Source organism: Coregonus clupeaformis, unplaced genomic scaffold (genome assembly GCF_020615455.1).
Source record: "Coregonus clupeaformis isolate EN_2021a unplaced genomic scaffold, ASM2061545v1 scaf0687, whole genome shotgun sequence".
Taxonomy (NCBI): Eukaryota; Metazoa; Chordata; class Actinopteri; order Salmoniformes; family Salmonidae; genus Coregonus; species Coregonus clupeaformis.
Window position 1 is genome coordinate 121,637 of NW_025534142.1, and position 11,953 is coordinate 133,589.

Here is an 11,953-nt window from a genome sequence, read left to right on the forward strand (position 1 = left end):
TGTGTGTTTTCTCATGGGGATTGTGGGTTTTTGTTCCATGTTTCTGTCAATGTTACAGAGGACTTCACTATCGTCATTTGTTGTTTTTCGTGGTTGCTTTATTAAATAAAGTCATCATGTTCACTCCACGCGCTGCGTATTGGTCCGCTTCTTCAGACGATCGTGACAATGGAAAATTCCAGAAAATGATGTCATGGCTTTAGAAGCTTCTGATAGGCTAACTGACATCATTTGAGTCAATTGGAGGTGTACCTGTGGATGTATTTCAAGGCCTACCTTCAAACTCAGTGCCTCTTTGCTTGACAACATGGGAAAATCAAAAAAATCAGCCAAGACCTCAGAAAAAACAGTCTGGTTCATCCTTGGGAGCAATTTCCAAACGCCTGAAGGTTCCATGTTATTCTGTACAAACAATAGTACGCAAGTATAAACACCATGGGACCACGCAGCCGTCATACTGCTCAGGAAGGAGACGCGTTCTGTCTCCTAGAGATGAACGTACTTTGGTGCGAAAAGTGCAAATCAATCCCAGAACAACAGCAAAGGACCTTGTGAAGATGCTGGAGGAAACAGGTACAAAAGTATCTATATCCACAGTAAAACGAGTCCTATATCAACATAACCTGAAAGGCCGCTCAGCAAGGAAGAAGCCACTGCTCCAAAACCGCCATAAAAAAGCCAGACTACGGTTTGCAACTGCACATGGGGACAAAGATCGTACTTTTTGGAGAAATGTCCTCTGGTCTGATGAAACAAAAATGGAACTGTTTGGCCATAATGACCATCGTTATGTTTGGAGGAAAAAGGGGGTTACTTGCAAGCCGAAGAACACCATTCCAACCGTGAAGCACGGGGGTGGCAGCATCATGCTGTGGGGGTGCTTTGCTGCAGGAGGGACTGGTGCACTTCACAAAATAGATGGCATCATGAGGAAGGAAAATTGTGGATATATTGAAGCAACATCTCAAGACATCAGTCAGGAAGTTAAATCTTGGTCGCAAATGGGTCTTCCAAATGGACAATGACCCCAAGCATACTTTCAAAGTTGTGGCAAAATGGCTTAAGGACAACAAAGTCAAGGTATTGGAGGCCATCACAAAGCTCTGACCTCAAACCTATAGAAGATATGTGGGCAGAACTGAGAAGGCGTGTGCAAGCAAGGAGGCCTACAAACCTGACTCAGTTACACCAGCTCTGTCAGGAGGAATGGGCCAAAATTCACCCAACTTATTGTGGGAAGCTTGTGGAAGGCTACCCGAAACGTTTGACCCAAGTTAAACAATTTAAAGGCAATGCTACCAAATACTAATATAGTGTATGTAAACTTCTGACCCACTGGGAATGTGATGAAATAAATAAAAGCTTAAATAAATCATTCTCTCTACTATTATTCTGACATTTCACATTCTTAAAATAAAGTGGTGATCCTAACTGACCTAAAACAGGGAATTTTTACTAGGATTAAATGTCAGGAATTGTGAAAAACTGAGTTTAAATGTATTTGGCAAAGGTGTATGTAAACTTCCGACTTCAACTGTACATGACCTCTTCCTAAATATTTGGTCAAATTATTAGAAACCAGGGTGAGTCAACATACCCCTTTAGCTCAACTTACCACACCCTCCCCTAGTTGTTGATAATTCTACTACTACTACTACGCTTGTATGAAAATTAACTGATTGAGAAAATGCCATATATTTAATCCATTACCGTTGTTTTAAATGTGTTGCTACTAAACTGTTTGAACAAAAAATCCAGAGTATAACATTCAGTTGCTGTGTAGTCAGGTCATATTAAATCCCTGTCTTTATCTTTTTAGTCAGCAGGAGGCAGCAGAGGAGCCAACAACGCCTAAACGCAGACCTGCAAACTCTCAGGAAATGGGTCAAGACAGTGCTGCTTCTCCAGAAGTACGCTATTTATAGTCTTATCAGTTGACCAATCCTTCAACATCCATTTTGTGTCATCGTTGACTTATGAAATGTTGACTCCTAACCACCATCATAACTGTCAATTTTGTAACGACAAAACAACACTTGTTTTTAGGTTATCACTGTGTGAAACCTGGTCATTTCTATACCATAAAATGAAGTGCCACTTCGATTTAACTCTGAATTGACCAATTATATCTGATGCCATTTGTTGTTTTAGGGCCTCATGGCCAGTCCTGGCCTGGTCACCTCCAGCCAGTCACTACTGGAGTGGTGTCAGGAGGCCACCAAAGAACACAAGGGGGTCAAGATCACTAACTTCAGCACATCCTGGAGGAACGGCCTGGCCTTCTGTGCCCTTCTACACCACTTCCACCCGGACAGGATGTAGGTACCCTCTGTGGAGCACTTAGACAAAAACATGAGCAGGCATTATGTTATGGTTTCTTTAACCTTTGAAAATGACATCATCATAATTTTTGTGTTAACTTGTTTCCTGTTCTTGTGTATCGATTTTCTCTCTCTTCGCTGCTTAGAAACTTTGAGATGCTGGACCCTTATGACATCAAGCGCAACAACAAGAAGGTGATTTCCCTCATGTTATTTCGTCATGTGATAATCAGTCAGAGTATAATGTGCTAACCCATCATTTGCTACACCTTTAATTTTATCATGAAGTGTTTAGCACCTGAACATTTTACCAGTGGTGGAAAAAGTACCCAATTGTCATACTTGAGTAAAAATAAAGATACTTTAATAGAAAATGACTCAAGTAAAAGGGAAAGTCACCCAGTAAAATAGTACTTGAGTAAAAGTATTTGGTTTTAAATATACAGTACTTACATTTACTGTATTTACTGTAGGGGCAAGTGCATTTACTGTAGTGCATTTACTGAGTGCATTTACTGTAGGGGCAAGTCGGATAAGTTGAGCCATTTTTTACATTCAGCATCACTCCGTCAAGGGAAATATAGTATTATTTCTAACAAAGATATTTACATGTATTTCAGGATATTGTGTATTCCTGGAAATAATCAGAATTCATGTATACATTACAGGTTAAGTCTCAAAAGTAAAAGTATAAATAATTTCTTATATTAAGCAAACCAGACGGCATGATTTTCTTGTTTTATTATTTTATATAGCCAGGGGCACACTCCAACACTCAGACATAATTTACAAACGAAGCATATGTGTTTAGTGAGTCCGCCAGATCAGAGGCAGTAGGGATGACCAGGGATGTTCTCTTGATAAGTGTGTGAATTGGTAAATGTTTCTGTCCTGCTAAGCAATCTAAATGTAACGAGTACTTTTGGGTGTCAGAGAAAATGTATGGAGTAAAATGTACATTATTTTCTTTAGGAATGTAGTGGAGAAAAAGTTAAAGTTGTCAAAAATATAAATAGTAAAGTACAGATACCCCCCAAAAAGTACTTAAGTAGTACCTTAAAGTATTTTTACTTAAGTACTACTGCAATTTACCCATCCACCCCATCTCCTCTTTAACCCCCAGGCTTTCGACGGCTTTGCTGCGCTGGGCATCTCTCGGCTGATGGAGCCCTCAGACATGGTCCTCCTGGCCGTGCCTGACCGCCTCATCGTCATGACCTACCTCAACCAGATCCGCACCTACTTCTTGGGCCAGGAGCTGAGTGTGCTGCACATCGAGGCGGACAGCAGCGAGTCCAGCTACGGTGTGGCCGGGGAGAGCAGGGAGGGCCCCGACCCGGAGGCCGCTGCACGCTACTGTCAACGGATCCAAGATGAGGCCCTCACAATGGAGACCAATGGGGGCGCTGCGGAGAAGGAGGCCTATAGTGACACTAAGGGGGGCACCAATGGGGATGTGGTCCCGCCCCCTAGAACCAAGCGGCCGCAGGCTGCAGGGGCAGCAGGAGGGGCCCAGGCCCCCGTCGCACCCCCCAGGACACACTTCTTATCTGCCAAGTCTGGGTTCTCCCACCTAAAGGATGCAGATCTGGTTAAGAAGCGGCGGTCGCAACGCAGGTCAATAGACGAGGCCGACTCAACCGAGGTAAGCGGCCTATGATCTTTCTCTCTCTCTCTCTCTCTCTCCACTTTCTGCTATCTCTCGTTCTCCATCTCTGTGAGTGATTCCTTTGTTGTATTTACAGGTTGCTACAGGTCAGGAAGAGGATGGAGCTGCCCGAAGGAAATCAGAAACCGGTACCTACAGTCGTGGTCAAAAGTTTTGAGAATGACACAAATACTAATTTTCACAAAGTCTGCTGCCTCAGTTTTGATGATGGCAATTTGCATATACTCCAGAATGTCATGAAGAGTGATCAGATGAATTGCAATTAATTGCAAAGTCCCTCTTTGCCATGAAAATGAACTTAATCCCCCAAAAAACATTTCCACTGCATTTCAGCCCTGCCACAAAAGGACCAGCTGCCATTATGTCAGTGATTCTCTCATTAACACAGGTGAGAGTGTTGCCGAGGACAAAGCTGGAGATCACTCTGTCATGCTGATTGAGTTAGAATAACAGACTGGAAGCTTTAAAAGGAGGGTGGTGCTTGAAATCATTGTTCTTCCACTGTTAACCATGGTTACCTGCAAGGAAACACGTGCCGTCATCATTGCTTTGCACAAAAAGGGATTCACAGGCAAGGATATTGCTGCTAGTAAGATTGCACCTAAATCAACCATTTATCGGATCATCAAGAACTTCAAGGAGAGAGGTTCAATTGTTGTGAAGAAGGCATCAGGGCGCCCAAGAAAGTCCAGCAAGCGCCAGGACCGTCTCCTAAAGTTGATTCAGCTGCGGGATCGGGGCACCACCAGTGCAGAGCTTGCTCAGGAATGGCAGCAGGCAGGTGTGAGTGAATCTGCACGCACAGTGAGGCGAAGATTTTTGGAGGTTGGCCTGGTGTCAAGAAGGGCAGCAAAGAAGCCACTTCTCTCCAGGAAAAACATCAGGGACAGACTGATATTCTGCAAAAGGTACAGGGATTGGACTGCTGAGGACTGGGGTAAAGTCATTTTCTCTGATGAATCACCTTTCCGATTGTTTGGGGCATTCGGAAAACACCTTGTCCGGAGAAGACAAGATGAGCGCTACCATCAGTCCTGTATCATGCCAACAGTAAAGCATCCTGAGACCATTCATGTGTGGGGTTGCTTCTCAGCCAAGGGAGTGGGCTTAGTCACAATTTTGCCTAAGAACACAGCCATGAATAAAGAATGGTACCAACATTCCAAGAACAGTTTGGTGACGACCAATGGCCTTTTCCAGGATGATGGAGCACCTTGCCATAAGGCAAAAGTGATAACTAAGTGGCTCGGGGAACAAAACATCGAAATGTTGGGTCCATGGCCAGGAAACTCCCCAGACCTTAATACCATTGAGAACTTGTGGTCGATCCTCAAGAGGCAGGTGGACAAACAAAAACCCACAAATTCTGACAAACTCCAAGCATTGATTATGCAAGAATGGGCTGCCATCAGTCAGGATGTGGCCCAGAAGTTAATTGACAGCATGCCAGGGCGGATTGCAGAGGTCTTGAAAAAGAAGGGTCAACACTGAAAATATTGACTCTTTGCATAAACTTAATGTCAATAAAAGCCTTTGACACTTATGGAATGCTTGTAATTATACTTCAGTATACCATAGTAACATCTGACAAAAATATCTCATAACACTGAAACAGCAAACTTTGTGAAGACCAATACTTGTGTCATTCTCAAAACCTTTGACCACGATGTACAGTATATTGATTTTGTATGATGTGATCGGAGTTTACCCCCACACTGACTTACTGAGTCTCCAGTTTCCCAGGAACTTTGATTGCACAACACCCATCAGAGGTGCAGTGGATAGGAGAGCAAGAGAGTACAGACACAAGTCATCACAGTTTTCTTTGCTGTACTTGACTCATCCATCCCCTGAGCATTGGCTTCACTCACTCTAATTACTTTGATGGTTTCCTGTCGTTAGGATCAGTCCTTGGCCTATCAAATTATGCTAATTGCCTCTTGTCATCACAGTTTAGTTTGCCACTTTAATGCTCGTCCAGCAATTGCTCAGTGGAGCTACTGCATTATGTTCCTATGTATTTCTTTACGTAGTGTTTGTGTGTATTTTTCATATAGAAGGGGAAGCTGGTGAAGAAGGACGATCGGCTGAGGAGGAGTGCCAGGTCTGTCACGTTCACAAATCCCTGCCTGCCGCTGTCATAAACACTTACGTGCATCAAGGAAATACCAATGTTCTGTATATGAAAGAAGTATCATTCTGTGTGTGTGTGTGCGTGTGTGTGTGTGTGTGTGTGTGTGCGTCCAGGACGCCAGCCAGTATGCACTGAGCGAAATGAAGGCCCTAGAGGCGGAACAGAAGCACATTGACAGCAGGGCAGACATCGTGGAAAGGAGACTACGGCGACTGATGGAGTCAGGTGTGGTCCTCTGTAGCTCAGCTGGTAGAGCACGGTGCTTGTAACGCCAGGATAGTGGGTTCGATCCCCGGGATCACCCATACACAAAAAAAAAAGAAACAAAAAAAAGAAATGTATGCACGCATGACTGTAAGTCGCTTTGGATAAAAGCGTCTGCTAAATGGCATATTATTATTATAGGTGGGGGGTGGAGGGAGGAGGGGGATGAAGAAAGAGAAAGAAAAATACCCTTGAATAAAGGCTTTCAGTATTTTCAAAGCTTCTCTTTATAATGATGCCCTCTCTGTCTCCGTACATGTAGGTAGTGACAAGATGCAGGAGGAGAAGCTGATTCAGGAGTGGTTCACTCTTGTCAACAAGAAGAACGCCCTCATCAGGAGACAAGACCAACTACAGCTACTGTAAGATCCACCATCCCCACTGTGTTCTCTACCGTTAGTGCTTTAAACAACGCTGACATATTATAGATACATTACATTGATCTAACCAAAAGTAATTCTGCTCCACAGACAAGAAGAGCAGAACCTGGAAACAAGGTTTGAGATGCTGAACCGAGAACTGAGAGACATGATGGCTACTGAAGGTAAAACTACAGTACCAATATACTGAACTACAAGATCCATGATTCAACTATTTTCTGCAGTACAGCTCACTACTGTGGTCAGTTATGGTCATAGTGACATCCAAAACATACAATAGCAAAAATCTGTCTTAAAGCTAGAATCCTTAATTGAAACAATAACAACGTTTCTTTTCCCCGCCCGTTTCGCTAAAAAGCTAAGGGATGGGGCTGGATAAACGTAACCACTCTCAAATTCATAGACAGGGCTATTTATGCAATGACTGACCATCCATGATATCAAATGTATAGTTTTAACCATGTTTTAGGCTTTACAGTGTTTGTTTACATTTATGTTGTTTACAAACATTGGAGTAAAACAAGCTTATGGGGTACGACCGTTGAGCTAAGCTCACGAGGCATTTATAAGTTATATTCTTCAAGAATCAATGGGTATATATCATTAATTTATAAGTCCAAAAATGGATGTAGCAACTAAGAATTCTAGCTTTAAGTCTGCAAAGGAAATCTAAAGTGTGTTGTTGCATATGGCAGTAAGCTTTGGGCGTGATTGACTCGCGCTAGTTCTGCCAACTGTGCCAAGTGGTATCTGCCCACTAGTTGGTTTGAGGAAGTGATCCTTTCTTTAATGTCATTATTTATCTGAATCCTTTATTAACTTCCAGTTTCATCATTAGGTTATAGATCTTTAAAGAGAAGTTTAAAATTAAACTACAGGGGATTTTTGTTTCACACGAAATTAGAATATTATTAGAACAAGGGGAAAAAATGTAAAAAGACCATTGCAAGAAAAAGGTGGTCATGGAACTCAAGTGCACATTGGCAAAGCAACAACTGTCTTCTCTACTCTGTATCACCCTCAATCCCGTATCACTCTTTCCCTATCTTCCGCTCCCTCTCTCCCTCCCACTCCCTTTTTTCTGTCCTCCAGAGTGGCAGAAGACAGCTGCTCATAAGCACAGGGAGCAGCTGCTACTGCAGGAGCTGGTGTCTCTGGTCAACCTGAGGGACGAGCTGGTCCACGACATGGACGCCAAGGAGAGAGGGTGAGACAGCCACGTCTGCATATCAGGGTTCCGCAACTGGTGACCAGTTGACCGAATTTAGCCTGCGGGTTGTTTTATTTGGCCCCTCAAGTTTTCTGAGCAAAAAAAAACAACAACATTTATTTATTTATTTTCATTGTTGGACATAAAAGATTGTAAAAACACCAGGAAATCAGCTGCAAGTTATTTTAATTTTGGAAATCTGTTCCCAAGTATTTCCACTCATAATAGAGAGACACGTGATCATATACAAATGTAAGCAAGGTTTGAAATTATTATGTTTTAGTCAAATATTATATCTGTTTGGGCTTCTTGCGGGTTAATTTGCAGTCTACAAATTATTTGAAATCATGTTCTGGCCCAACCATCTGCTCAAGACAAAAATCGTCCCGCAGCTGAATCTAATTGATGATCCCTGCCCAAATAATGCACTACTTTTGACTAGAGGCCAAATGGCCCCTGGTCAAAAGTAGTGTACTATATAGGGAATAGGGTGCCATTTGGGACGCATCCCATGGCCCAGCTGAGTCATACATGCTGAACAGACACAGCAAACACTTTACACGCTCTGTTACACATAAACCATGGGTGTAATCATCTGTTAATATATGGTTTGACAGGATGCTAAGGGGTGAATGAGATATCAGGTGTCTTTGTGAGTTTTGTCTTCCACTGCCACACAGTTGAACCTAAGTCTGAGAGAGGGACTATTTACTATGAGGCTACTGTTCTAGCAGGTCTCTCTCCCTGTTCTCTGCGCCTAGGGCTCTGGAGGAGGACGAGAGGCTGGAGAGAGGCCTGGAGCAGAGGCGCAAGAAGTACAGCAAGAAGAGCAAGCAGGAGAAGTGTGTGCTGCAGTAAGGCCTGGCGTCGGACACACCTGAACCAGGCAGCCCAGTGGAAGGTCACCTGGGTGCGCTTTGGGATTGATGATGTATGTGTGTGGTTCATGACATCCACACTGCATGGAAGAGACTGAGAACTGTGTTAAGTGACTGCACTAAGAGGACGTAAAACGATGTTCGCCCCACCCCTTTCTCCATGATATGATTGAGCCTCAATCCAACCTATGACTGGTTATCATCAGTCACTTTGCTCTTCAGATTGTGTTTTGATTGGATTGAAGTGTTTTTCTTGTCGCATATGTTTCTATATGGATGCATAGTGTTTGTGTACCTGTGTTTGTGCGTGTGAATGTGTGCGTTGATGCGTGTCATTGTGTGTGCAATCTATGACTGTATGGCTTTATTTTGTGTATTAACTTAAGGTCACAAAGACATATCCCTAACTAACTTATCACCAGATAGTTGCCTTACTGTAGAATCTGTTACAGTAGTGTATTGTATAATGGGTTACTTATAAAAGGTATTTTCCACTGAATGGCATATTATGGACGGGACAGGGCTCCAGTCACTATGTATACCAAAGACCTACTTTAGGCCCATGCAGCAGGTAGATTGATTCACCCGTCTTCACCTACAGTTACATGAAACTGACAGGAGCAGTCTGATTTATTGCCAATTACAATGGAGAGATGGGAAGTTTAGTACTCAACTTGTGCCAAACAAATAATGCCAAAAGGATCTTTCTTATTTCTTGCAGTATGTTGTCTTGCACTGTGCAGACAACACACAGCAAACATCTGTTGTCTGATTGTTTATCGCTGTGGATGTTGAGGAAAGAAGAAAACTGACATTGTTGACAAGGTCTTGGGATTGAAGATGTTAAATGTTTACTTGCAGTGCTCCAACACTCAACCAGAGTGGGAGATTTCGGAGGAAAGGGAGAAGGACGGGAGTCTATACTATACGGTAGCTAGTACCGTATACTACAGCTCGGTGTCTGAAAGAACAAAACCGGAAGTATGAACTTTGTTCCCAGTTCGCATATGTTTATGCAGTGAGTTTGAGTTTAGTTACTGTTTGTGACATTAGTCTTGCAATGTCTTGTTTTCCATTGATTGGGTTTTGTTGTTTTATGAGTTAAATTAATTGATGTAGAAGCTGTGGAGTCTGAAAATGATACATTTCAAGATTATCTAAAATACTAGAGAACAGCAATATTCAAACAGAAAACATCAGGCAAATGCATGTTTTGTAGTATTTCCATCTTTACCTCACCACTATCAATTACTATAGTCTTATGCACATGGTTATTACAGAAGATGTAATGTGCAAAAGTGTATGCAGTTAACAAATAACCCTCATAAGCTAACAAGGTCTAAAAAATACACTTTACTTTTGCAAAAAGATATTCTAAGATTCAAACTCCAGCACTTCATTACTGCAGTATTACTATTATTGGCCAAGACTGGACCAGAGGTTGATATTCGCTTGACCTCTGCTGCGCTACACTCTGGGTTACGATAAGTTCTCATGAGTGCAGGCGTTTCTATTTCAGTGGAAGGAACTACATAACAGAGTAAAAACGAGATTCTGTCCTGAGTAATTTGGGGTGCCATTTGACTGAGTGAAGGTTTGTTTTAGACATTGAAGTGTTTGAACTTGTGTTTCAGTCTGTGCCCCCTCTGCCCTACTGTCATTAGTTACTGTGGTAATGATTACCATCCCCTGCCCTGTGTGAGTTTGAGAAATTTGCTTTTAGTTTTCTGAAATAGCTTTTTGGGGATGTTTTTTTTGTTTTAATGTTACGTACATTTGCACTATTTGTAAAGTTTGGAGAATAAAAGCTATTTTGGATCACTCTAAGAAACCACAATGCGTCTATTTAATGTTAGTTTTTATATGGAAATCATTAATGAATCCTTACACTTATCTACCTTACAGGTAGATACATGTACTACATAGCGAAAAGTATGTGAACATCTCATTCCAAAATGATGGGCATTAATATGGAGTTGGTTCCCCCTTTGCTCCTATAACAGCCTCCACTTTTCTGGGAAGGCTTTCCACTAGATGTTGGAACATTGCTGCGGGGACTTGCTTCCATTTAGTTGGGCGATTAGGCCTGACTCGCAGTTGGTGTTCCAATTCATCCCAAAGGTGTTCGATGGGGTTGAGGTCAGGGCTCTGTGCAGGCCAGTCAAGTTCTTCCACACCGATCTCGACAAACCATTTCTGTACGGACCTCGCTTTGTGCATGGGGGCATTGTCATGCTGAAACAGGAAAGGGCCTTCCACAAACTGTTGCCACAAAGTCGGAAGCACAGAATAGTCTAGAATGGCATTGTATGCTGTAGCGTTAAGATTTCCCTGCACTGGAACTAAGGGGCCTAGCCCGAACCATGAAAAACAGCCCCAGACCGTTATTCCTCCTCCAAACATTCGGGCAGGTATCGTTCTCCTGGCATCCGCCAAACCCAGATTTGTCAGTCACGCTGCCAGATGGTGAAGCGTGATTCATCACTCCAGAGAATGCGTTTCCACTGCTCCAGAGTCCAATGGCGGCGAGCTTTACACCACTCCAGCCAACGCTTGGCACTGCGCATGGTGATCTTAGGCTTGTGTGCGGCTATTCAGCCATGGAAACCCATTTCATGAAGCTCCCGACGAACAGTTATTGTGCTGACGTTGCTTCCAGAGTCAGTTTGGAACTCGGTAGGGAGTGTTGCAACCGAGGACAGATTATTTTTACGTGCTGCGTGCTTCAGAACTCGGCGGTCCCGTTCTGTGAGCTTGTGTGGCCTACCACTTCGCGGCTGAGCCGTTGTTGCTCCTAGACGTTTCCACTTCACAATAACAGCACTTACAGTTGACCGGGGAGCTCAAGCAGGGAAATTTGACGAACTGACTTGTTGGAAAGGTGGCATCCCATGACGGTGCCATGTTGAAAGTCACTGAGCTCTTCAGTAAGGCCATTCTACTGCCAATGTTTGTCTATGGAGATTGCATGGCTGTGTGTTCGATTTTATATACCTGTCAGCAACGGGTGTGTTAGTGAGTATAGGCATACACCGTCTACTTAGTATTATCACAGCCAATGCCAGTGTCAGTGAACCAATGTGTGGATGCTATTTCC

At 43.1% G+C, this 11,953-nt stretch overlaps 1 protein-coding gene across 8 annotated transcripts in view; it reads left to right on the top strand.

The window, feature by feature from the left end:
- The window catches only part of LOC121554340 (EH domain-binding protein 1-like protein 1), a 66,204-nt gene extending 56,036 nt beyond the window's left edge, over positions 1-10,168 (top strand). For all 8 annotated transcript variants that reach the window (XM_041867874.2, XM_041867875.2, XM_041867876.2 and 5 more), the window contains 11 exons: positions 1,820-1,910; positions 2,152-2,318; positions 2,468-2,516; positions 3,445-3,966; positions 4,067-4,118; positions 6,048-6,094; positions 6,238-6,349; positions 6,651-6,750; positions 6,859-6,932; positions 7,861-7,975; positions 8,740-10,168. In XM_041867874.2, coding sequence (XP_041723808.1) covers positions 1,820-1,910; positions 2,152-2,318; positions 2,468-2,516; positions 3,445-3,966; positions 4,067-4,118; positions 6,048-6,094; positions 6,238-6,349; positions 6,651-6,750; positions 6,859-6,932; positions 7,861-7,975; positions 8,740-8,836 — 1,426 coding nt within the window. In that variant the 3' untranslated portion in view covers positions 8,837-10,168. The remainder of the gene's footprint in view (positions 1-1,819; positions 1,911-2,151; positions 2,319-2,467; positions 2,517-3,444; positions 3,967-4,066; positions 4,119-6,047; positions 6,095-6,237; positions 6,350-6,650; positions 6,751-6,858; positions 6,933-7,860; positions 7,976-8,739) is intronic.
- The last annotated feature ends 1,785 nt before the right edge of the window (positions 10,169-11,953 follow it).